Source organism: Antechinus flavipes, chromosome 1, assembly GCF_016432865.1.
Source record: "Antechinus flavipes isolate AdamAnt ecotype Samford, QLD, Australia chromosome 1, AdamAnt_v2, whole genome shotgun sequence".
NCBI lineage: Eukaryota > Metazoa > Chordata > Mammalia > Dasyuromorphia > Dasyuridae > Antechinus > Antechinus flavipes.
The window spans coordinates 211,278,324-211,305,934 of NC_067398.1; the positions used below are offsets into that span (position 1 = coordinate 211,278,324).

The following is a 27,611-nucleotide window of genomic DNA, read 5'->3' on the forward strand; positions in this document are numbered from 1 at the left end:
AGATGGCTTCTGAATAAAGTGAGAATAGAGCTGGGTCTTAGTTTGGTATTTCTGGGAAAGGGGAATTAAGATACAAAAATAGCCAATTTTTTGGGTAGCTATTCAAAAACAAATATAAACAAATCAATTTAAAATTCAATCCAAGAAGAGAATCATTTTTTTTCAACCAGTATTTTTTGCTTATAACAAATTATGGTAGTTATGTTGCATTTTAGAAATATGTTAATTGTATCTATGCATTTCATACCAATTAGCCAACAATACTAAATCTTTTTAAAAGATCATTTGTGTGTTATTAGAAGGCAGTATTGTGCACTTTTAAAGAATTCTGGACATAAGAGTCAGGTGGGCCCTACAGAACAACCAGTGTGTGTGACTCACGCTTGGGCAAGTCCCACCCATCCTTCATACCCAACTTCTCACTCTTTCCAGCCAGCTAAAATCTTCCCAGGCTCTAAAGGGGGGGAGCGAGGGAGAGGGGAAGTCAGCATTATCTATCACATGGCACCGACATGAGGAAATTGCACCATAAATCATAAAATGTACTACATGGGCAAGTTATTATAGAAAATAAAAGCTCAAGCATTTAAGCAAAATTCTATAAAAGAGAAATGTTTCAGGTTATAGAATACTTAATTCCCTATCACCAGTTAAAATGGTGGCAAAGTGACATCTATTGGCATAATTGTGGCACGTGAATGAGAGAATGAAATGAAGGCTATTCACAAAAACTTCATGAACAGTGTGCTCAGTAATAAGGAAACAAAGTAAGAAAAGTGTCTTACAAATACTGCAAAAATCTGGAACATCTTCTCAAACAAGAAATTATTTAATTGTGAGCTATACTATATATATAAAAACATAATGGAGCTCATGACCAAATCTAAAGGAAAGTTTTCATCTTGCCATAATATAAAATCATCTAGTTATATTTACAAATTTTTTTCTTAAGAGTTTTAAGCAATTAAGTTATTTAATAAAATGCCAACCTTAATGCTACAATCAGAGCAGTTCAAAACTGTATCTCTTAACCAAAGGACAGCATCTGGTGTCCACATGCCAATACTAAGTGGAAGATCAGCTAAACAGCATTTAATGGCCTGAAAATGAAGAACAATAAAAATGTATGAATATTTTTAGCTCATGCTATTTAAAAATTCATTATCTTTTAAAAAAATATATTTTTTATAATTCAGAGATGACCAAAGTACAAAGTACTCAATTATTCCTTATGAAAACATACTCCTCATTCCAAGGACAAAATTGAACACAATCACAAAAATTATTGTAATATTTAGCTCTCAAGTTTGTAGAAAAAAATATAATCAACTCCTAATTATGTGCAATCTTGAGAAAGAATGGCATTGAAGTCAGACAGCCTGGGCTCTGATGCCAGTTTTGTCACTTACTACTACTCTGATGACTGTGTTCACGTCCCTTCAATTCCCTGGGCCTCTGTTCCATCACCTATAAAATGAGAAGCCCAACTAGGCGGCCTCTAGGTATCCTTTCTGCTCTAACTCTACGATAATATAAGATGCCAGAATCTAACAAATGATAATCAAATGATTGCCTTTGGTTTTTACCTTATCTCTTGTTCAGTCATTTCAGTTATGCCCAACTCTTGTGACTCCATTTGGGGTTTTCTTGGCTGAGATACTGGACTGCCATTTTCTCCTCCAGCTCATTTTTACAGATGAGGAACTGAAGCAAACGAGTTAAGAGACTTGCCCAGAGTCACATAGCTAGTAAGTGTCTGAGGCCAGGACACTCTTATCCACTGCGCCACCTAGCTGCCCCAATATGAAATGCTAAAATCTAACATGATAATTAAAAAAACAAAAACAATAACTCCCATTACCACCTTTGGCTTTCACCTTATCTCTTATTTTGCTTCATTTCTATGTGAACAACTGCTCCTAAGCAAGCATTAAGTCATCTCTTGGAGGCCTATAAGGCTTTCTCGGTTGAGCCACTTGTTTCCAATGGCTTTTCTGTGCTGGATTCTCTTTTTGTACTTTCTTCTCCTGTGCTGTCCCACACTATGATGCTTTTCTTGAGTACCAGTAATTAGTTAATAATATAATACCTGATTATTCTAAGCTTTCATTTTAGTGGCAATGTGGGGCGACTCAATACAATAAGACACATTCATTTGTATTTCAGAAACGGACCAGGATTGTTGTTGGGGCAATTGTTGTCTCAGTGAATAGATAAAGCACCAGGCTTGGACTCAGGAAGATCTGAGTTCAAATATGTTCTCAGACACTTACTAGATAAATCACTTTATTCTGTTTGCCTCAACGTCCTCAAATGTAAAATGAGATGGAGAACAAAATAGCAAATCATCCAGTATCATGCTAAGATAACCCCAAATGGGGTCACCAGTGAAAACAACTAAATAACAATAACAATGGACAAAGATTAGGAAAGAAAATAATAACTTACTTAAGGCTTTGTTTTTAAACATTCTAGCAATATGCATTTACAGACAATAAATTGCGATATATGGATATTGATGCCAGTACTGTTTATTTTGCAATATTTTAATTACTGATCATTTCTGTCTGTTCATTAAAGCTTGATTTCTACTATGAAACTAGTTTATTTCTAATTAACTGTGTGATCTTGGAAATGATAAAACAGAATTTCTTTTTTCTTTCTTTTTTTTTTTTTTAAATAACTTTTTATTGATAGAATCCATACCAGGGTAATTTTTTTTTACAGCATTATCCCTTGCATTCACTTCTGTTCTGATTTTTCCCTTCCCTCCCTCCACCCCCTCCCCTAGATGGCAAGCAATCCTTTACATGATGAATATGTCACAGTGTATCCTAGATACAATATATGTGTGCAGAACTGAACAGTTTTCTTGTTGCACAGGGAGAATTGAATTCAGAAGGTAGAAATAACCCGGGAAAAAAAACAAAAATGCAAGCAGTTTATATTCATTTCCCAGGGTTCTTTCTTTGGGTGTAGCTGCTTCTGCCCATCTTTGATCTGAATTAACTCTCCTTATCGAAGAAATCCACTTCCATCAGAATATATCCTCAAACAGTATCGTTGTTGAGGTATATAATGATCTCCTGGTTCTGCTCGTTTCACTTAGCATCAGTTCATGTAAGTCTCTCCAGTCCTCTCTGTATTCATCCTGCTGGTCATTCCTTACAGAACAATAATATTCCATAACATTCATATACCACAATTTACTCAACCATTCTCCAATTGATGGGCATCCATTCAATTTCCAGTTTCTAGCCACTACAAACAGGGCTGCTACAGACTTTTTGGCACATACAGGTCCCTTTCCTTTCTTTAGTATCTCTTGGGGTATAAGCCCAGTAGAAACACTGCTGGATCAAAGGGTATACACAAAAACAGAATTTCTTAAAAATACATTCAAACTAATAATAAAACATAATTCATACTAATCTAAGTATGAATTGGCAAAATTTGTCTGAAAATGAGTAAGCAGCTAAATTTAGACTAATCTGAGACTATGTTTTCTTAAACCTAATAGTGACTTTGGCTATACTGTAAGCAATTTTCTGCAAATTTTAAAAAGTGATATGTTACCTGGGGTGGTATTGCAATCAATTCTTGTAGAAAGCGAGGCGGAATTTCTCTGAGTTCTGACACTTTGACAGAAGTGACTGTGCCACTATCCAAGAACTGAACATCAAGAGCCCGACTACTGTGAACATTTGTTATCTGGAATGAAAAAAGTATTTATTAACTTAAGATGGACAAAATATAAAGATGTTTGAGTACTAGAATTCCAGCTCATATTTAAAATTTTCTAGAGATGGAGCTGATAGGGCTATTGAGTCCAACGTCATCATTTTACAAAATAAGGAAACTGAGGCTTAGAGAAGTTAAGTGGCCTGACTACAGGTCTATTAAGTGTCAGAGGCAGAACTTAGCCCAGAGTTCTGGCTCCAGAACCTGGGTACTTTTTACTCTAACAGGCAATAAGTAGCAGAAAATATCAGCACTAACCAAATTATAATGCTCACTTGCCCTAAAGTTAAAATGGACTTTTCTATGCTTCAAGTAATTTGATTTTAGGAAGATTTAATCCTTTTTTCCTACAAAGAGCACATTTTAAATACTATGATAGCTTACTAGACATTCCTCAAGAGTCAGAAAGTTTTCATTTAAAAATTATATTGACATGAATTCAACTAGTTAAGATCCTAAGAGACATTACCCTAGATTGCACTAATAGGTTTGTGTGTATGTGTGTGTGTGTGTGTGTGTGTGTGTGTGTGTGTGTGTGTGTGCGCGCGCGCGCTACTTGTAACAAAAGGAACCCTTTTGAAGAAATCATGACTAGCACACATTATGGTAACATTAAAAAATTAAGGGAGCTCTTCTAACAACATATTTTCAGTCACTGAAAAATAAGCTTAACTTGGTTAAGATTACCCTTGTGACACTTACTACATAAATCTGAGCTCTTTATAATGCCACCAAGTAGGCCTTGAATATGGTTAGTGATGAGGCCTCATTTAAAAATTTATTTTTTAAAAAATGGAACAGCATACATAAATAGAAGAAATGAATATAGAAATACCATATGGAACAATATATATACAAAGTAGTCACAGATGGGAGTCACTTCTCACTGCTGAAATGTAATGTCACCAATGGTTTTATTTGCCATCAAACAGCTATCCACCTCTGATATTCTCTTAGTCTAATCTGAAATCACATTGAGTCTTATAGTTCTTGAAAAGTGGGTCTTAAGTCTTAGATTGGGCATAACACGTTAACAATCTAATTGGTTACAGGGTCAAAGACTGGTAATTACTTGAGGTGCTATAAATTATTATTTTCCCTGAATAAAGAATTTTGCTGACTGCCAGGCTGTTCTTACAATTGAAGTTTATCACTACTCTCTAATATCAACTCTCCAGTGATAAACTAAAAGCTTGGCCAATCTACAGCCAACCACCTCTCTCTCTGTGGAGCATGTACTTCAACCAGGCAGTATATTGGAAACGCTGTGCATGCTGTTTTGGGTGAATGGGGGGAATACCAGAGAGAAAAGAAATGACTTAAATTCCTACTATTTTTTTTTTTGGCTTATTGATTAAAAAACATAACATCTTAAGAGTGTGAGAACTGAAACTGAAGAGAAATGGAAAGAAAATAAAAGGGTCCTTCACTGTCCTATGGGAGAATCAAAATCACTGCCCTAGACAAATTACATCTTGGATTACAAAAATGATTCACAGTTATAGTCTCTGAGGCACCATATGTGCCTGGGCAGACACAGAGCCAGGTGGTGTATTCTAGGGCAGGAAACAGATAAAAGCACCCCAATTTTCACAGAGAAAGAAGGTGGAGTCTACCTTCAAACTTAAGTGGAAGAATTTGATGTTGACAATAACAAAAGTCTGAAATAAATTACTCAAAAACATTTATTTAGTAATCAAAGAAACACTGCCATTTTGAGTTAAGAACAATCATTTTCATTTAAAAAAATTTTTTTTCTTTTGTGGTTTTTACCTTTTGAAATGTATTTTTCTCTCCCAACATGATTCGCAAAAATGTGTATTCAAAACATTAATATGTACATATAACCAGGAAAAAATTAATAATAATAATAAAGAACATCATGCCAGAATGACCTCAGTATTCAGTACTTTTTTGGGACACTTAATCAGTAATTCAGGGGAACTCCAGAGACTGTACAATTGGATTTCAGCTATGGATTTAATAGAATTATATTTTTGTTTGGGAGGAAAAGGGATGATAGTAAAATTTGGTGGATTTGGAAGTAACTGAAAAACTGGGCATAGAGAGTACTTCTAAATCATTGATAAATTAATATTAACTTGGAGGGATGTCTATTAGTGATATGCTACAAGAACTTTGCTTTTAATCATGCTTCATTCAAAGTATTTACCAATATATAAATGAAGATACATTTGATTATCAAATCTAATGATGACACAAAGCTGAATATTATTGCCAATACAATAAATGACAGGCAAATTAATCTAAGAAGACCTCAATAAGCTAAAGTAAAGCACTAAAATAAAGAAAATGAAGCTCAATAAGAAATAAAAATAAAGAAAAAATGGTAACCTTAAAATAAATCATTAAAACAAATCAATAAAAATAAGAGGGTATAGAACTCTATATGGAGATTCATTAAAAAAAAAAAAAAAAAAAAAGATAAGTTTTACACTGGAAGCTCCATGAGTTAAGAGGGAGAAATGGGAAACCAAAAAACCTAATATGGTCAACTTCAGGCAATTCTGTTATTCTATAGAAATAGCAATTTTTTTCTTACCCTAAAAACATGCTTTCTGGTTCTCTAATGAAAATAAAATTTAAAAATGGAACAAATTTTAAATAATTTCAAGTTAAGAACAGAAAGTTTTTTTAAGTTATTTCTCAGAATCAGAATTGGAAGGATTTCAGAGGCCATCTAATCCAACCCATAAATGAATAAGAATTCAATCTACAAACTTCCTCAAACATCTTTAGTTATATAGCCTTTCCTTTGAGTGACAGAAAAACCACCAACTCCAGACAATCATTGTATTTTTTAAACTGGTCATTTCACTTTTGGATAGCTCCAATTGTCAGGAAGTTCTTCCTCAGACCAAGTCCAAATCTGCCTCTTTGTAACTTCTATCCAAAGTTCCCAGCTTTGTCCTTTCCAATCAAGCAAAAGACTGGACACAGGACAATTACTTGTTGACTATTTGAAACCCTTCAGTAAGAGAAGGTCCTGAGCTAAGCTCTGTAGACTTTGGATAAGCAAACCCAAAGGCATTTCAGGATAGAAGAAGAGCAGAACATAAATCAGAGTTAGGAATGAACATACTATTTTGCAGCATCATTGGAGCAATTATTTTGGGAGAAAAATAAGGTTGGTTTATAGAAATGATGATTGGGATTGGTCACGAATACCAAGATAACACTTTATATTCATATCTAAAGTAGAACTATTGGAGATTTTCAAGCATTAAAGTGAGATGAAGAAATTAAGTGTTTTCTTGAAGATTAATTTGCAGGATGGATGGAATGGAAGTGGAAAAGTCTAGAGGAGGACAAATTAGAACACTGCAACAATTATAATCATCATCATCATCATCATCATCTAGGTGATAGGTGACAAATATGCTTGAATTTAATTGATATTAGTAGAAAGGGATTCAGATACATTTTAAAGATTAAGTGATTGAATTTAATAACTGATTGTGAAGGAAAGAGAAAACTAGGAAACTGAGGTTTTAAAACAAAGACCAAAAAAAAAAAAAAAAAAAAAAAGGTAGCTAGTGTCATTGAAAGAAATAGGGAGATTGAGGGATCAAATTTAGGGAACAGAGAAAAAGATAATTTTACATACTTAATAGAGCTATCCCATAAGCAAACAGGCCTGAAACCTGGATAGAGCTGAAGCTAGAAAAGTCAAAGCCATTTTCATAAAAGTTAAAGCTCGAATCATAAGATAATATCAGTTCATGAAGGAAAAGAATATAGATATAAAAGAGCATATCTCAAGTTTTTAGCAAGCCAGTCTTTAAAAAAAAAAATCCCACCTCACATAGAAGATACATTTCAAGGATACCTTTTACATATTACATATTACATATATACACACACATAAATATACATATGGCATAACAGCACAGTGGAGAGAGCTGATTTCAGAATCATCAAGACCTAGGCTCAAGTCATGTCTTAAACATTTGCCAGCTTGTGTGACTCTTTAAGACTATGGATTTTGAAAATTTAAGTTATCTAAACTAAGAAAATCACAAGTCTGGGTTATTCAGATTATTGCTTATAGTAAGTAGGCACTTTTTTCAAGTTAAAAATAATGTTTTCTGAACTTACACTAGCAATAAACTTTTTAGATGATACATGGTGGCACATTTTTGGACAAATTGGTATTGATTCCCATTATTTATGGTATTTTTAAACTTCTTATAAAACCTGGTTAAGAATCATTGAAAACTCTATATGAATCCCCAATGAAGAATAGTCTGCTATGATATAGTTATAAAATTCTATTAATCTGGTTATATGGTTACAAATCTCTGAAGACTTAAAACTGAGCATAATTAAAGGGCAATGGAAGGTACATACTTGGTACAGGTAGGTTATAACACATAACAAATGAATAAGTATATAGATTAAATCTGTCATAAAAACAAGATAGGAGGTTAAGAAGATGATCTTTTCATGTGGAAAGAGAGAAGTATAACAATTGGATATTCCATTGGCATCCTGATGCTATTGAGAAAACCAGAATTCCAGCAATTTGAGTGGCAAACTGGGGTGAACTTTATAGAAGACATGAACAAATGTCAAACAAAAGGGAGCAGACAAGGACGAGTTGGAATTTGAATTGAGGGAATATTCATATGAAATCACAGAACCATTGGAATATTTTTTGAAGTGAGTACTCTAAAAAAGGTTATGTGAGTTTTTTTCTCAAATAATATAGACTGTCACATCTCCATTACTAAACACAGGAAAAAAAGCTTAAGACTCAAAATTCTAGAGATTATACTTGATGCAATGTGGTTGGCTGGTCAAATGGACAAATATCAAGAACACTATGAAAGATTAGTCAGCTGCACTTTAGAATCTTAGAAATGAAGAGTTTATTACGTCTTTTCTAATCCTATATAGAATATTCCCCTTTGATGATTCAGTCTCTATTTGAAGATTTCCACTGATGAAAAATTCACTTCCCCTTGAAGTATCTTTCACTTTTAGATACATCTAAATGACAGGCAATTTTTCTTATTGAAATATGTAAGAGAAAAAAAGAATAGCTGATCACATGGCAGGAGTGAGGAACAACAGCTACAGGGCTTGAATACTCCATTGGAATTCTTGATATTAGAAAAAAGAAGTCCTCCAACATGTCAGGTGATCAATTTATGGGCAACAAGACCAACAGTTGCATAGAATGGTTAAGTATGGATAGATTGCAATCTGCATCCTTGGAGGGAATATTCACATCAATGAGATCATCAATTTAAGTACTTGAGTATTATTTCACTATCCATTCTATCCATTTGTCCTAATTTTGCTCACCACAGTTAAGTAGGAAAAATTTTTTAAAATTTCTTGTTGACAAATCTCTAAATGTTTGATTATGGTAACCCTATTTCCTAATCATAACTCTTCTTTTCCCCAAATAAGACTTCTCTATAGTTCTTGAGCGAATATCTCATATGTTCTGAGCCTGAAATTAGGAAGAACTGAATTCAAATCTGTCCTCAGATATTAGCTGTGTGACCCTAAGCAGGCCATATAACTCAATATGCTTCAGTTTCCTCATCTGTAAAATGGGGATAACAGCACCTACCTCCCAGGGTTGTTGTGGGGAATTAATTGAAAAGTGCTTAGTGAAGTACCAGACATACAGTAAGTGCTATGTAAATGATAGCTATTTTTATTATTGAATGAATTTACCATTCTTCTTAGGTATAGTTTGTCAAATCCTTTCTAAAATTCGATACTTTACAACTAGACATAATAATTCCAACTTTTTTAACCAGGGAAGAATATAGTGGAATCATCTTCTATCTCTCATCATTAACATTACTGCTAATGCAGCCTAAGAATTAAGACTTTAATTTTCACATGAAAAACTTTCTAGTCATACCTTAAACTTTTGTACTTGTAAATTTTTTTAAACTCAAGTGTAGGGTTTTAATTTATCTCCATTAAAATTTCATCTTGGTAATTGAAACTCATCATCTCAGCTTTTCAAGATCTTTTTTTGGTATTCTCTAGTCCTTTATTTTTCTTTTCTTTTTTATATCATTCAGAAATCTGATAAACTTTTATTCAAGTCATTTATAAAAATGTTGAACTGAACTCAAGATAATAGCTGTCATTTAAAATTGAATGGAAGCTATTCTTTAAGAAAGTTAACAAAAATGAGAGAAGTAACAAAAGGCAGAATAGACAAGAAACAAATGGAAGAAAAAAGGGGAAAATGCACTGGACAGAAATAGTATGTGGCATTGACAATCAGAAGGTTACAAAGAAAATGGGGAGTAGTAGATACTGACAGCAAAAAGAGTCACCAACAAAGGGGTAGGAAAGCACATGTCACACTAAAGACATAGCCATGTAATAACTGCACCTTATAAAGGGAAAATAATCATTTAGGATATTAACAATTACTAACTTTGGTAATGCATAATGCTAAAAATCCACTATCTTTATGACAAATAGGAAGAGGGGGAGGAGGGGAGGAGGGGAGGAGAGGAGGAGGGGGGGGAGGAGGGGAGAGGAGGAGGAGGAGGAGGAGGAGGAGGAAGAGGAGGAGGAGGAGAAGGAGAAGAAGAAGGGAGAAGAAGGGAGAAGGAAGGAGAAGGAGGAGAGGAGGAGGAGGAGGAGGAGGAAGAGGAGGAGGAGGAGGAGGAGGAGAAGGAGGAGAAGGAGGAGAAGAAGGAGAAGAAGGGAGAAGGAAGGAGAAGGAGGAGGAGGAGGAGGAGGAGGAGGAGGAAGAGGAGGAGGAGGAGGAGGAGGAGAAGGAGGAGAAGGAGGAGAAGAAGGAGAAGAAGGAAAAGAAGGAAAAGAAGGAGAAGAAGGAGAAGGAGAAGGAAGAAGGAGGAGAAGGAGGAGGAGGAGGGGAGGAGAAGGAGGAGGAGGAGAGAGGAGGAGGAGGAGAAGGAGGAGGAGGGGAGGGAGGAGGAGGAGGAGGAGAGGAAGGGGAGGAGAAGGGGGAGGAGGGGGAAGAGGAGGAGGAGGAGGAGGGGAGGAGAAGGAGGAGTGGAGGGAGAAGGAGGAAGGGGGAGGAGGAGGAGGAGAAGGAGGAGGGAGGAGGAGGAGGGGAGAGGAGGGGAGAGGAGGAGGAGGAGGGGAGAGGAGGAGGAGGAGGGAGGAGGAGGGGAGAGGAGGGGAGGAGGAGGGGGAGAAGGAGGAGGGGAGGAGAAGGAGGAGGGGAGGAGGGGAGGAGGAGGGGGAGGAAGAGGAGGACGGGGGGAGGAGGAGGAAGAGGGGGGAGGGAGAAGAGAAGAAGAAGAAGAAAGGGAGAGAAAGAAAGAGGTGTGTGTGCATGCACTTGCAATCATGAAGGCTCTCTTGTGTGATCTAAACTCTGCAATGTTGGGACAAAAGTCAATATAGTTGCAGGACTCTATGAAAAACTGAAATGCTCTTGTTAAACATACTTAAGTTGTGAGCAAAAAAGATTCTGTTCCTAAAAACACTGAACTGTTCAGAAAGAACAGTTTGTGTTTGAGGATATTCTTTTCATTTTCCTGCTCTTCAAAGTTGCCTCCATAATTCAATCTATTGCACTAGGTTGTTCTAAAGAATATGAGATATTATGGAATAGATTTAATGAAAAAGTTGATGTATCATATGAGTATCAAGCAAAACTTCCATTTTTGTTATAGTATTAACTGATTGACTCAAAGGTACATTGTTAAGTTTTCATTTAGCCTGAGGTGAATATGTGCAACTAAGACCAAAGAAGTATGATCAGATTCAATTCACGAAGCATTTTATTTATGAGGTAAGTACCTGAAGTACTTATCTGCATGTGTAAAATCTAGGTGGTCTTTCGTGCTAGGAAGACAAAAACAATCATCTCTGTCTTCAGGAAGTGGACATACTAATAAACAATTAAGGCTTGGCTAGGAGGTAGCTATTTGTGTTTTTTTTTTAATCTAGTACTAAATCATACTAAAAAGTAAGTCTTTTATGCTTTGCTATTTTCATATTCATGTGTTCTATTTTTATGGAAAAGGCATAATTCTATAGAAGTAGCTAAAACTCCTAAATGAACCAAGTCTCAGTTAATAGTACCTATACTAAGGATCATGACATTATTTTGTTTAACAGGAGAGAAGTTGGTCAAAAGAGGCAAGAATGCAAAATCTGGCTGATTGGCAGGAATATATATGGCAGGCAGAGAGATAAAAAGGAGATTCTTCCTTATATTTAGCTGTAATTTACTTCCCCAGAAGATTTCACATGCCCTTCAAATATATGAATATAAATTCCCATGCTCCTTAAACTTCTGTTCTTAAAGCGGAATATCCCTACTTCCTTCACTATGTTATATATAAAAGTTTCCAGAACCACTATATATCCAAGTTCTTCTGTAAACTCACTCTAGATTGTCAATATCTCTGCTAACAGATGGCACCCCATTATTGAACACATAATTTGGATGTAATATGGCTAATGTAAATAATAAAGTGATTATTACTGATTCAAATCCTATATTCTTTTAATGAAACTAAAAATTGTGTTAGTTTTCTTAAATATCTGATCACAATACTAACTCTTCTTGCAGTTAAACAGCCAGCACTTTTTTTTTTTTGGTCAGGATAGATCTCTTTTTCTTCCGATGCTTGCAAAACTTATTCTTTTAATCTAAAATAAGCTCTCTAAATCTTGTCATATTAATTTAATCTAATAATTCTAGCCTTTCAAGATAATTTTTAATTTTGTCATTCATAATTTTGAATGGACCTTAAAATTTTGTGAGATTAACAGACTTGATTAATATGCCTTCTATAAATTCATCCAAATCACTGATTTAAAACCCCAAACCTGTCAAACACTTGTCAAAAAGCAAAGTTCAAAGAGAGAGCCTCATATTTGTTGAGAGACCACCCTTCTCCTTAGGGTAACACTGATTCTTTAATTGGGCAATTATTCAAACGCAACTAATATACTATCATACAGTCTTTTTTATCTTGTCCAAGATTTCATGAGAAATGTTACCAACATTTTGCCAAAATAAAGATATACTTTGTCTATAGTATTCCTCTGCTTTACAGGTCTACTAAATCAATCAAAAAAGATTTGTTGTGGAATTAGTACAAATTGTTGTCTGCCAAGTCAGAGATAAGAATGTGCAAAATACATACAGATGAGTAAGAGACAAATTCAATGATTATAAATCACAATCTGTTATACTTAAATAAGATCTAGCCTTCCACTATCATATTCTAATCAAGAATCCCATTACATGAATTCTGTAACATTGAGATATCCAATTTTACCTCTCTGTGTTACAGTTTCAAGTTTACTTTCTGTGAAACTTTCTATTACTGGTATATATACCAGTTACTATAGTTACTATAAGTTACTAAAGTTACTATAACTTTATATTACTGGTATAATCAGAATAAAGGTTGCCCAGTCTGCTATTTTTACTTCAGAAATGTTGGATATTTCCTCTTTCAGGATTTAAAAAAAAATTCATTCCTCCCACCATATCATCCAGAAAACTAAATCCTGTTGACATCATCTTCCCTCATCCTTATTTTCTCATTCAAAGTCAAAGCTTCTGTTAGTACCCCTTTCTGTGGTTTATAAAAATGGACTGAGGTCTGGTTCAAATCTATTTTCCTTCATTAACTTCATATTTCAGGCAAACTGGACTATATAGTATACTGTTCTCTGAATTCATCTCATGTTTTTCCTTCTTAATCATCTTGCTTACATTTTCCTTCTTCTTTTTACCTGGAATGTCCCTTTCCTCAATTTCAATGTGTCCAAATCTCATACTTCTTTCAAGACACAAATCTCAGTGGCCACCATGTTTGTTTTATTTTCTCTGATCCTTTCCAGGGAGAAAGAACCCTTCTTTCTTCTGTATTTTTCCTAGTACATTTATACTTCTATTATGTCATATCACATTTTCGTTGGCATGAGAGTTATGTATATGTTCTGTAGTCCCTACTTAAATTATTAAACTAGAGCTAAACTAAAGCTCTTTGAAGGCAAAAACCATCATTAATATTTGTGTTCTGATAATGCTCATCCCCATAGAAGGCCTTCAATGAATGTTTGTTGGATTAATGATCTTCAATCACCAGGAGAAATGGAAATGCCATCTGGACAGATATGTACACATAAATAGCATGTGTGTATGTATATATGGATCTATCTGTTTATCATACCTTTCAGTTTCCTAACATGGATTGTAATGCCATTAGGAACACCTAAGTGACTTTTATTGTACTATGTGTTTCTATAGGAAACAACAGAAATGGGTAGTGATAGGGAAATCTGAGAAATCTTGACATGCTCTTCATCACATTTAAAAATGAAACACATTTCCTAATTAGCCACATTAGACTTACATAAATGTAAATCTCAGCTTCTCAGTAAGGGTTCATTACAATTATTCTTCCTGAGGGTGGCAAAACAGGGATCCTCTCACTCACAAGGATCCTTTTTGGTATTTGAGTATATAAGGACACTTCTTCCAAAGATCAGAAATTACCCTCCATAGTGAAAGACTACTACTATATTATTCCACAGAATGTGGGTCCTCCATTTAAATATATATATATATCTCAGTCTTCCATTAATCAATATTTTGATCCTTTTTCTTTTCTTTTCTTTTTTCTTTTTCAATGCCCAGGAATCTTGCTTTCTAATTTCCTCTAATATTTCTTCCATCCTTTCTAGGGACCCTTCCTTTTCTCTTATTAAACTGAGATGCAAAGAGACATTCCTCAAGCCCTTTCCCCCTTCCCCTCTTGCAGAGATCAACTTGCATTTGCAGCACACACAATTGGTGTGTGCTGGAAGGAAAGAAGGAAAGAAAGAAGGCAAGGAGGCAGACAAACATAGCACATACCCTGCATGTCACTGCACCAGCTCCCTTGTTGTCCGTATTTCCTGGATCTCAAGATGAACTAAGAGTCCTTTGAGGCTCCCCTGGAAACTGCAGCACAGGCAGAGGGCTAGGTCCTCTAGGGAGTGCTCACAGTTCTAACAACATTCTCATGGGGAGATGAGACAAACATATGGAACAGTTAAAAGCAGTGCAAGGCAGTATACGACTAAGTGCCAAAAAGAGTGGTACAACAGACAATAGAGGCTATAAGAGGGCAACAGTGTAGGATTAGAAATGTCAAGGTAAAGTTTTCTGGAGAAGCTGGGTCTTGAAAGAATTTGAATACAGGTAAAGAGGAAGGAGGATGTTCTAGGTGCAGGAAATAGTATAAGCAAAGGAGCACAGGTAGGAATGAGCATGGAATATTCAAGTAAAAGTGAAAAGGCCGGCCTGTTATTTGACTTTACATGCCAGGCAGGAGACTTGGATTTTATCCTAGAAATAATTCTTGCCATTCTTATGATTGGCACCTTACACATTTACATTATAACATCAAAGTTGAGACATGCCCTTAATTCATCTATTTTAGTGACTTTTGCATTACAAGAGGGATAGTATCTTTTTATCCGTTAATTTCTCTCCATAAATAAAAGGCCCTGTTGAATAGAACCAGAATATGGTTCACTAGACCACCACAATTAAACTTAAAACCTAAGGTTAGCATGATCTGGAAGTGTACATACCTGTACGTTAACTGAAATCCAGAAACGAACCAAACTGTGAACCAAAAGTAGAATTCTGGTTCACTGGCAATCTTACTGGCAAACTCTGGGTAGCTTAGGGCTTGTACACTGAACACTAGTAAAGTTTCAAATAGGAACAAACCTAAACCTTTTGGCATTATTTAGGAATCAAAGTCAATGATGTCATCCCAATGGCTAGATCCCACACTAAGGGAGCCTCTTAATGATGATGACTGAATCTACATTTACATACGTACTATTAACATAATAAATTTCAGCTAAGCTATAAAGTTAAGTTTTCAAGAAAGATGCTTCAAGAAAAAAATAAACTATTTTACCACAAGAATCATATACCATATATTTCCCCCCATATTCCATATAATTCCAATAAATAATTCTATTCTTTAGCCTTCATTCTGAGTATCCAAATTATAACTATGAATATAAAAATAGTTCAGGAGTAGACTGCTAGTATCTAATAAATTAGTGAAATTGCTAAATAAGCAATTATGTTAAAAAAGTTTATTTACATAAAATCATAACATAAAGCTATACAAGTCTATTTGAAAATGCATATTTCAGTAAAATACTTATGCATTTCCATATCACACACTATAAAGAGTTGTGGCCACTGAATAATTCCATATGTTCACCTAGTCAGGTCTTCTTGAAATGTAACAAATTGGTCATAGGCAATCCCCAACTTATTAAGGATCAATTTGCAAAGTCAGTTTGGAAAACCAGATGCCAAAAAAACCATTTTCCTTCCATATTATAATGTAGGATCTCCCTTCCTTCCTCTTCCTTCTTCCATTCTCTACTGACTGATACATGGGAACAAAAACACATATGCACAGGGTTCTTGCTTAATTCCTTGCCATAGAACAATCCAGAGCAGGGTTTTTTGGTAGCTGAACTTAAGTGGTTAAGAAGAAGGGAAGGTAAATCTCAAGGACTATATCTTTGTCTTTCTCCAGCCCAAAGGCTGCTGTTATCTCTGGCCCTCATCTCTCATTTCCTCTAGAGAGCTCTACCCTTCATTCTTACCCTGGGGCCAGCTTCTGTGATTGTGATAGCTGGACATCAAGGATAACCTGAGAATGGTTTTCTTCTGAAATTAAGATTTTTCATAGGATCATAGAGTTAGGTCTAAAAAACCTTCAAGACCAGTCATCTAGTAAATACTCTTGGAGAGGTTAAAGGATTTGTCTAACTGCAACTCAGTTCCTGTGATTCAAAGTCAAGTATTCTTTCCTAGTATAGCAAAGGTGTTTTTTTTTTTTAATAATATTTTGTGCACTTATATCTCTACACGTCTGTAAAGTCAAAGTTAAAAAATTAAAAGTGAAAAAATTATGTTTTGGAGAAACTTATTTTAATAATCCTTCAATATTTCCCTTTGGTAAATCAGTTTTAAAACCTTTTTTCCATTCTTCATTGGAGCAGGAAAGGGGAAAAAAACCTATTTGGAAGCAACAGAAAGGAAAGTGGACCACTTTCTTTGGTGGTTCAGTTCTATATCTGGTATGTTAAACAATAAAATAATACTCAATAATGATAGCCAATATTCCTACAGCATTTATTATGTTCTAGTCACTATGCTAAGCACTTTACAAATATCTCGTTTGATTCTCCCAACAATTCTGGGAAGTGGGTGCTATTGTTATCCCCATACATATAGATAAGGAAACTAAGAAAAATGGAGATTAAATGTTTTGTCCAGGGTCATAGAGCAAGTAAGTATATAAGGCATGATTTGAACTCAGGTCTTCCTAGTTCTAAGCACAGTACTCTTAACTATTATATCCCCTAGATGCCTGATTTATAATGGATTAATCAGGCTTTTCTAGGTTGGCCCAAGATACTACTTATCATGTGTAGTACTGTTTTTTTGTGGAGAAAACGGCTTCTAAATTCTAAATACCAATGAATTTTTAAGACTACTATAAGTTGGAGACAATTTGCATATAACCATTGTACAAGATTTAGACTTTTGGCACATATTCACATTAAAAAACTAATTATGCCACACTCGTTAATTCCATTAAATTAAACTAATTTCACCATTTCTTTGAAAGGCCAAATAGGATTTAATTTATCTAAAACTTTGTTATCTTGAATAAACTCAAACTCAATAGTCAATCAAAGAGAATCTAACAAATAAAACAACCTAATTTTTACCTCCACCCGGGACCATTTTCCTTTGCAATGAAACAAGCAGATTTTCCCACAGAAAGGTAATGAAACAAAGTACTCAGATGTCATGTTCTGTAAAATAAGAATGCAGAATTTCAATTTTCTATCCAATAAAAATCTGACTACCATAGCATCAGTACATAAATGAATGATTGTGTAATATCAGCATGTTACTTAAAAACATAATCAACGCTGCTGCTTTCATATAAACATTCCCTATCATTTTAGGTATCCCACTGATAATAGCTAGAATATAGTAAGATAAAAACCTATACTCTGGAATTTTTCTTTGATATAATTTTCCAAGCTCCTTTGAGGTTTCCATGACTATACAACTCTACTGGGTAGAGTGCTTCTGCAGCTCAAGGCAGATTCAAACTCCCATTAATATAATACTCTGTCTGAATCAGTGTTTGCATTCAAGATTTTAATGACATATCAACTTTGTACTGAGGTACACATGATATTATTCATACTTACTCACCTTACAATGGAAGTAATCTTCTAATTTATGCAAAATGTCATTGAGTTTGGACAGACCCTTACAAGGTACCTGGCAGTATAGAGTTCCATCAGAACAAATATTGGTCACTTTTACACTTGTATACATGGCATCAGCCTGTAAAAAACAAAAACAAACCTTGAATATTTTAATATTAAATAACTTAAATATCCTGTCACCTACTATATACCAATTTCTACAATCTATGATATGCCCACATTTTTCTCAAGAGTATTCCAGAAACTATTATTTGCTTTCATTTTTTTTTCTTTATTTTCCTTCCAGAAGAGATATGAGGCTGATAGAATAGTTTGTTCTTTTAAGTTCTGAAATTTTTCAGATAAACTGATAGGTTGAAAGAATAAAATACTTAACTTTTACTCTTCACATTCAAAGGATCCACATGCGCGACCTTATTAATATGAATATCCTTTGTAACATTAGAGAGTCTATCTATATATTCTAATCTTGTACAATTTTCATGCAAGTCTTCCCATATATCTACCACAAAGAATTCAAAATGCTGATGACCTTTAATAAGTAGTACTTATTAATAGTACCCAAGTGCCGCACACAGACTCTCATGTTTCTCTCTTATGTGCAACTCTTTTTTCAATCATCTACTTCCTGGAAATTTTGTACTATTCTTCCACTCAATTCATCATTAGTTATATGCAAATAGCCTTTTAATGCTTTCATTGCCCTTTAGGTCACCTGCAATTCTGATTTATGTATTCCATGATTCTCAAGTCCTAACAGCATCGATCATGCAGAATATCCAGTTTTGAGGGGGAGGAAGGAAGATTTTCTGTTGCAGGGAATGGCCTGAGATTACTAAAAGTATTATGTATTTTCCAAAAGGAATTTCTTATTCAATTGTTTTGGCCCAAGATAAGTGTAATGTTAAATTAACTTAATGTCTGTCCATCTATCTAACTGCATTTCCATCTGGACAAATAATGCTCTTTTTTATTTCTTTTAAGGAGTTGTAGGTATTAAGGAAGTTTTATAGTATTCTTGGTCTTGATTTAATTAATATAACACCATATGATAATAACAACAACAACAATAGATAGCATTTATATAGTAGTTTAAAGTTTACAAAGCTCTTTTACAAATATCTCATTTCATCCTCACCATAAACTTGGGAGATAAGTGCTATTATTACTCTCCTTTTACAGTTGCAGAAAATGACACCCAAGTTAAATGACTTGCCCAGGATCAGAAATCTGTAAGAACTCACTTTTTTCCCTCACTCTACCCTCTATAATATTTATCTATCAACAAATGGAATTATCTCGAGAAGCTAACATTTGTAAGAATTTCCTCTTCCATTAGTATTCTGCACTGGACATCTGCCCTACTGCTGGCATTTTTCTCCATGTTTCACATTTCATTTTAGATTGATAAAGGATTATTGAACATAATTACTCCTTTGTTTAATCTTATTTTTTCATTTCATTTCTTTCTTTTTTAATAATAATAATCATTTTCCTTTCATTTTTGGTTTGCTTTGTTTTCATTTTGGAATGGACAGAAAAACCCTAAATGTTGCATCTTTTTTAAAAATAAGATTCAAAGGATTCATTTGGTATAATGATAATACATAGAGTCTTTAAAATTTGAAAAACAATAAACATATATACATATACCACAACATACCTCTTTTTCTAGCTCTCTTTTTCTATATGCATGAAATCTCATTTGATCCTCAAAACCTCATAAGAAAGGTTATTACTGTCTCCATGATGAGGTCAATGAAGCTGGGCTTAAATGGCCTGCCCTGAGTTCAGAAAGCTACTAAGTGTTTGAGAGGGAATTTGAACTCTGAAATTCCTGCCTCAGTCCAGTGCTCTACCAATTATACCATAGATGTCAAATACATTTTTTTATAGTTGATGAACAATAAATACAATAGGAACTCAGTGTCTTCATTGCACCTTTCAATTATATGATTCTGAAGATGTAGTTTGTAAACAGTTGTACCTTTTTCAGATTCCCTTCTAAACAGAATACCTTATATGTGAAACCAATCTCATACTTCAGAAATGAGAAAGTAGGAATATATGGTTAAGTAGTTACTGATGTCTCTTTTTTGGTGGTAATATCTCTGTGTGGCTTTTGTCCATTATTTATCTTCTCTTATTTCAGATTTCTTGAGAATCAATTGTGTCAACTTCAGAATATATTTTTTATGTCTATATCTTTAGACAGATATATAAATGATGTAAGGCTTTATATATACATATACACACAAAGGGTCTGTTCTAGCTGCTCTTCTAATTTTCACCTTAAGAATTTATTTAGCATTTTAAATACTATCTCCACTTCTTTACAGATTACATGGTAGACTGATATATTAAAACTCAAATGTTGTAGAATGTATGGTGAAAACAGATTATACTTGAAATTTTGTATTGGCAAGTACCCTTTCTGACCTTTTTGTATATTCAATTTTTCAAAAACTTAAAAAAAACCCTTAAATTTAGGTTATTTTCCTTAGAGCTTTTGAATTCAAAGTTTAATTTTAATCACAGTGATAAATTACATTCCCCTTTTTCCTAATTAAGTGATAACGCTAAAAGAAGATAGTGTTCATGGGTTTTTTGCAATTAAGATAAAAAACAATTCAATTCAGGTTATTACTTAAAGTAACCCTAACTTTCTCATGTGATGATGCTTTCTCATATACAATTCATATAGCCAATGGCAATCATCACAGTACCTGAAGGTGCACCTCCAGCGTTTTGTCACAAAGTGCTTTTAAACAGGTGGCATTGATATTGATATCATCCTCTCCAGATGTATCATACAGGACCACAAGAGGAATCTCAGCTTTTTCCAGGATTTCTACAGCAAATATCTTCCCACAGGCTAAAGATTCAACCACCTTCACTAAACTAGGATCATCATTAAAAACTTCCAACCCTGAAAAACAATTGAATACTATTTTCAGTATGTATTTACCAGCTTAAAATGAGTATACATATTTTAGTATAAAATTTCTTAAGTTTTAATTGGATTTGTATCATATGTTTTTACCTATATTCCTTATTAAAGGTTAGTACAAAAATGTGCTGCAGTGTAAAAACTCTAGATAATGTTTACCCAGAGGAAAAAATGTGATCAGAAGAGACATCTTATCAAGAGAAACCGATTTTTCCCTAATTAGATGTAATACAAATAACCATATCTAAATCAAGTAAGTTGAATGTATCACAACTATCAATGGCGCCGCTCATATTCCACCCACCCTCCAATTCTAGCCCTTTGCACCAATAATATCCTTTACTCCCAATTCATTTGTCAAAACAATGAATGTTCTCTTCACACTTGGAGGTATGCTCACCTTTCAATATTATGTGAGCTTTTGATGCTGAGAGATTTTTCAATTTAATAAAGATGGTACGTTTGATTAGTATTTTTAAGGGTGCCATACATAGCTAAGAAATTTGGAAACTCTTTTCTGTTCCCCTTCAGTAATCATTATTCAGTTCCTTGACTCCTTCATTAGTTTTTTTTTTTTTTAATTAGGTACATATAAGACTGAAAGGGACATACTGAGGTTCCCTACTATTATAGTTTTGCTATCTATTTCATTCTGTAATTAGATTAAATCTTCTTCAATAACTTTGGGACTAAGTGAGTTTGTTTGTTTGTGTGTGTGTGTGTGTGTGTGTATGTGTGTGTGTGTGTGTATACAAAAAAAAATGCACTAATATTGCTTTATCCATGGTGCCTTTAAGCACACTGCATTTTTATTACCTTCAAAAGTTTGCTTACCTGCTAATTTACATTTTGCTGCTTGGAAGGAGAGCAAACAAAACCTTGAGTTTAGTTTGTATACTTTGGTTTTTTCTATAATCTCACTGAAACCATAGTCAACATAGCAAACCTAATGAAGAAAATGAAACCGAATATTTAGACATTTTAAAAAAATAATTCTTTAAAACATAAATAGTAAGTTTCATTATAGGCTCCATCTTATTTCCAAATTACATTTTTTATTCTTCAATTAAGTATTAACACATGTCACTAGAACTAGAATATTCTAGGGAAATTTTACTTTGAGAGAGAGATTATTAGGCTTTTAATGCCCCTTCTGAATGATATATAAACCTGACATTTTATAATGACATGACATTTTATAAGTATGCACTGAATGGGAAATCACATAATTCTCTGACCATTTTGACAACTCCAATGCCCCTCATGCTGTAATTCCCTTTCCCTTCCCCCACCATCAGCCTTCTTTCTTTGAATTCTAATTTCCTGATATCTTCAATCCCTAACATCTTCTTTTGCTTCTAAGGTAATTATTACTCTATTCCCAAAGAGGGCAAAGAGTCAAGCAGCTACAGAAGTATAGAGAAATGAATTATTGAGTGTAAAAGCAATTTACATTCAAGCACTTTTTGTATATTTGACACTTTGGTAAGCACCAAGGATACAAAAACAGAAATACATTTCTGCCCTCAACGAACTTATTTTTTTTAATAGAAAATGATAACATACATAAATACATAAACATATATGAGCAGGGAGGGGTGTTTTGATAAGGGAAATCACAAAAAAAGATTGTTTAACTTGTCCTTTCTAGGAATTGTCACATTGATTTGATCACACAAGGATAATATAATTCTGGGCAGTGACGGAACACATCTATGACTAAAAAAGTTTCATACTGAAAAGAAAAAAAACATTTAGAGAAGTGTCAAATTTGATACATAGAGACTTAGTAGCAGGTACAAAAAAGGAATTAAAATAGTAGGAGAAAGAATAAGTAATTCTCAGAAGAAAATTTCAAGAAACCAAGTTGGAAATAAACTCTAGGCCCAGATATCTATATATAAATGCATAGAGTATGAACAATAATAAAGATGAACAATGAAACTTTACCATAAGAAAGCAAATTCATCTTTGTAAGCTATCACTGAGATCTGATAGGTTGGATAAATAAGAATATACTCTTTAAGAATATATTATTGACCATCTAATTAAAAGAATGAGATGAGAAGTCTGGAAAAAATAGTTCACAAACTTAAACTGAAGGTACAATATAGTAGTGATGGGAAACTTCAATAATTTGGATTCCCCTTCTGGATGCCACTCTCTTCCAAAAGTAAATAAAATTCTTAAATTGTGACTTATCTTGATAATTTCATTCACAAAAGGTAAAAGGAAACTGGAATTTGGGTCTGATTCTGATCGATCAGGAGGAAAAGGTTAATAAAAAGAAATCAAGAAAAAGATAATCTTTGGAGCTAGTGATTAAATTCATTATAAAAAGAAAGGAAAAGCCAAGCACAGCTATGTATATCCTAGATTTTGGAAACGATTTAAAAGGATTCAGAGAAAGGACTGATAGAATTCACTAACATTCTTCTGCTAAAGTCAAATTCAAGAGGATTAAGTAGTAAGAAACTGAGAACAAAAGCAGAAATGATTCCAACCAAGTAAAAAGAAGAGCCATTTAAACACACGTAGAAGATGAAAGAAAGGCAGATGATAGAATTTAATTCACCAAACATTTATTAAGCATTAGAATGACATAATTCAGTAAGAATAGGGCCAAGAATACTGAAGCTGAATGCTTGGTCACGAAATTTTTGTTTTTGTTTTTAGGTGACTTTGAACATTGGAGGTATAGAAGGTCAGAACAATCTGACCATTGCTCAAGATAGAAGAAATAACTAGTGACTGCTAAATACCAGCATGATTTCAAGGAAAAGTCATCTCCTCTTTAAATACAGTAACTATATGGTTTTAATAGTCAAATATTTAGAAATAGCATATTGGATTTCAGCAACACATTCAACAAAGTCTCTCATGGTATAGTTGGTGCAAAGGAGGAGAAAGGTGTGTTGGATGACAGTATAATTTAACCCTTTAGGCTTGATTGAATGACCAGACCCAAAAAGTAGTCATTACTAGGTCAAAGTCAAATTATAGTGCTCTCTATAGTAAAATGTCTGAAGGATCTGTATACCAAAGGCTTGGATGAAGTTATGGAAGGTCTGTTTGTCAAAATTGCAGAAAATAAGCTGGGAAGGAGAGCTGATTTATTGATTAACAGTCAAGATTCAAAAAGATCTTACTACATTAAAGTATGAATCAAATCTATTAAGATGAAATAAAACAGAGACAAATATAAAGTTCTTTATTTGGATAATGAAAAAAGTCTAAGATAAGTATGACTAAAGAATAATAATAATAAAAAAAAAACTGGGAATAGTCAAATCCATATAAGTAAGCAGTGTGACACAGAAGCCAAAAAAACCAAATGCTACCCCCTAAGTTACATTAAGAGAGGTAGAATACTTAAGTACTTTCAAGGGCAGTGGACATTCCACTGTACGCTACGCTATTCTGGTCAGATTAAAGAGGGGCACATTCTTCAATTCAGGGTGCTCTATTTTAGGAAAAGGACAAATTGGTTTTCAGAAAAGAATGATGAGTACAATTATAGGACTAGAAATCATATAACACAAGAATAAAGTGAAGGAACTAAGTATGCTTAGCTGGGAGAAGATAAGACTTAATGGCTCTCAACAAGTATATGAAGAACTATCAAGTGGAAAAGAGATGAGACTTGATACTGATTGACTTCAGTAGGAAGAACTAGACAGTAGATAGAAGATGAACAGCGACAGTTTTAGGGGCTTGATATAAGGAAGGAAGGAAATAAATCTTTATTAATCATCTACTATAGTCCAGGAAAGGGGCTAAGCATTAGGCATATTTAAAAAAAAAAAAAAAAAAGGCAAAAAAACAGTATTGGCTCACAAAGAACTCATTCTAATGGAGAAGACAACATACAAACACTCATTTACAAGATATATATAGGGAAAATTGGAGACAGTCAACAGTCAATAGTGGAAAGGTACTAGCACTAAGGAGAAACAGAAAAGGTTTCTTGCAGTAAGCAGGAATTAAGCTGGGACTTGGAGAAAAACAAAAGAAACCAGAAAGGAGAAAATTCTCAGCGTAAGAGATTAATGTAGAGTTGGGACATGGAGTATATTTGTGTGAAGATATCAAGGGGGCTAGTGTCACTGGACTAAATAATATTTGGAAGATAGCAAGGTAAAAGACTACTAGAAAGATAGTAGGAAAGGAACAGGTTAAGGAGGATTTAAAAAGCCCCAACAAAATATTTTATTTAATCATGGAGATGACAGGAAAGGACAACAGAAAGGGGTGTGTGTATTGGTGTGTGCTGACACATGGTCAGACCTGCATTTTAGAATGATCATTTTGACAGATAAGTGGAGTAAATATAGGTGTGTGGAGACAGTTGGGGCAAGCAGATCAATCAGCAGGCTATTGCAACAACCCTAGTGTTGAGGAGATGAGGGCCTACGCCAGGACGATGATAGGGTCAGAGGAAAGAAGGGAGCATATGAGAGATGTTGCAAAAGGAGACTCAACAGGATTAGGCAATTATCTGGATAGGGGTGAGAGTAAGGAATCAAGTACGACACCTGATGAGCTGGGAGGATGATGGTACCCTAGAAAGGAAAATGGGAGGCTGCTTTTGGGGGATAGTAGGAAGTTCAGTTTTGGACATGTTGAGTTTAAAATGTTTATGGGACATCAAGTTTGAGAAATCTAAATAAGAATTGGCATGTAAAGATTAGAAGCCATGGCAGATAGATATAAGAAGCATCTACATAGAGATGACAATTGAACATGATGGAATTAATAAGATCACCAAGCAAAATAGATAGTACAAGAGGACCCAGGACAGAATGTTGGTATATCAAAGTTTAGGAATGTTTTTCATCACTAGCTTAGATGGGCACTTGGTTTAGGGATTCCTCTTTATTTGCTAATTCTGAAGCAGATGAATTAATCATTTGATGCTTTTAGTTGCCTGAACAAACATTCCATTCTAATAAAATGGATAATTAAGATCTAAGTACTTAAAATAGATATGCTATCAATATAGTGTTTAAGTGATCTTCTGGAAAGAACTGAATAAACACAAAGCCAATCTCTATAAAAGAACATATCTAGAAAAACAAACTGTGGTTTTCTAGATTTATCCTGATAGCCTAGATGATGCAGGAGAGAGTGCTGGATTTAGTCAGAAATTCTTTGGTTTAGATCCTATTTCTGACCTGTATACCTGATATTGTGACTCTGGACAAATCATATGTCACAATCTCTCTCTGCTTTAGCTCCTCTCCTCCCAGAATTGAGAATAAAATGAGTTAATATTTACTAAACACTTAGTAATTAAATTAAACATTTAGTAAACACTTAGTAAGGTGGCCTGCACACAGGAGGTGCTTATCTATCCTTCCTTCCTTCTTCCCTCCTTCCAAAATAAATGAGCACTCTTCATAAGAAAGAAAATGGCCAAGCAATCAGGGAATTTGGATTCTAAGTTCAGCTCTGTTGTGAAAAAGTAGCACTAAGGAAAAGGGGAGAAAATTGGGACTAAAAACTAATTTAAATGATATTGATGTTATGTCCATTACTATTCCACTTTCTTTGTACTTAGGAAATGTTATCAGAAACAAAAATAATGTTAATAGTCTATGTGGTAGAGAATGTTTTTTTTTTTAATTGATAAGAGAGGATAGCTCTGGCTATGAATGTGAGGAGGAGCTGCCTTCTGACCAAGACAGTCCAAGGGAGCCAGAAGTCTATAGCAGTCTGACTTAATTAAATTCAGAACATACTTGAACCCTCTACAGGGGAAGAGTGCCAGAAGTCCAGGATACTTGGATAGAGAAACCTCAGAGGATTAGAAATCTGAAGTTCTAACCCCTCTGACAGGAAACAAAAAGGGCAGGGAGTGGTCTGAGTATGTGTACTTATCATATCAAACTGACTGGGATACTCCAGAGGGCCCTAAAAGTCAGGATACTCTGAACTCAGATAATATAGAAGAGGGCCTAAAACCCATTCCACTCTGAGTACAGATATACCAGGGGAAGTGAAAGTCAGTGGCATGAAACCTGGTGATTGAGGTCCAAGGCCAAATAGGGGCTGAATACTTCAATTTAATATTATGGGACAGGATGGAGTTTGGCCTTGGTACAAAATGTCAAATCAAGAACTGAAAATGAAGATGAACAAACAGAAAAATATATTGAATAATATAAAGAAATATACAAAGGAATTAGTCAAGAAGTACACTAAAAATAGAGTAACCTCACAACTACTTCAAGCTGAGTCCCAGAGAAAAATGGCTTGGCCACAAGAACTACAATATTACCTAGAAGAAATGAAATGAGGAATGAGAAAAAAAAACGAAACGATAAGTTAATTAAGAGCCTTCCAAGAAATTACTAAAAGAATAAATATCTTTCAAAAGAAGATGGCAAACCTTAGTCAAGCAATAGATTTGTTAAAAATTAGAAAAGGAACAAAACAGAACAAAAAAATCAAAAGACTGAAGGAAAAAGAAGAAAATATAAGGTATATTTTATCAAACAAAACTGACCTAGAAAACAGGTTAAGTACAAATAATTTATGAACTATTCTGACTCCTCAAAAATTACAAAATTTTAAATTTTTATTTATATAACATATATAATATATATAATGTATTAAAAATTATATTTAAAAAATTATA

The 27,611-nt window shown here is 34.1% G+C and overlaps 1 protein-coding gene across 4 annotated transcripts in view; it reads right to left on the reverse strand.

The window, feature by feature from the left end:
- The window catches only part of TDRD7 (tudor domain containing 7), a 102,445-nt gene that overhangs the window by 11,015 nt on the left and 63,819 nt on the right, over window positions 1–27,611 (reverse strand). For all 4 annotated transcript variants that reach the window (XM_051995719.1, XM_051995713.1, XM_051995728.1 and 1 more), the window contains 6 exons: window positions 21,806–21,917; window positions 20,748–20,950; window positions 18,005–18,139; window positions 17,506–17,592; window positions 3,577–3,711; window positions 990–1,100 (listed from right to left, as the gene is read on the reverse strand). In XM_051995719.1, the coding sequence (XP_051851679.1) occupies window positions 990–1,100; window positions 3,577–3,711; window positions 17,506–17,592; window positions 18,005–18,139; window positions 20,748–20,950; window positions 21,806–21,917 (783 nt within the window). The remainder of the gene's footprint in view (window positions 1–989; window positions 1,101–3,576; window positions 3,712–17,505; window positions 17,593–18,004; window positions 18,140–20,747; window positions 20,951–21,805; window positions 21,918–27,611) is intronic.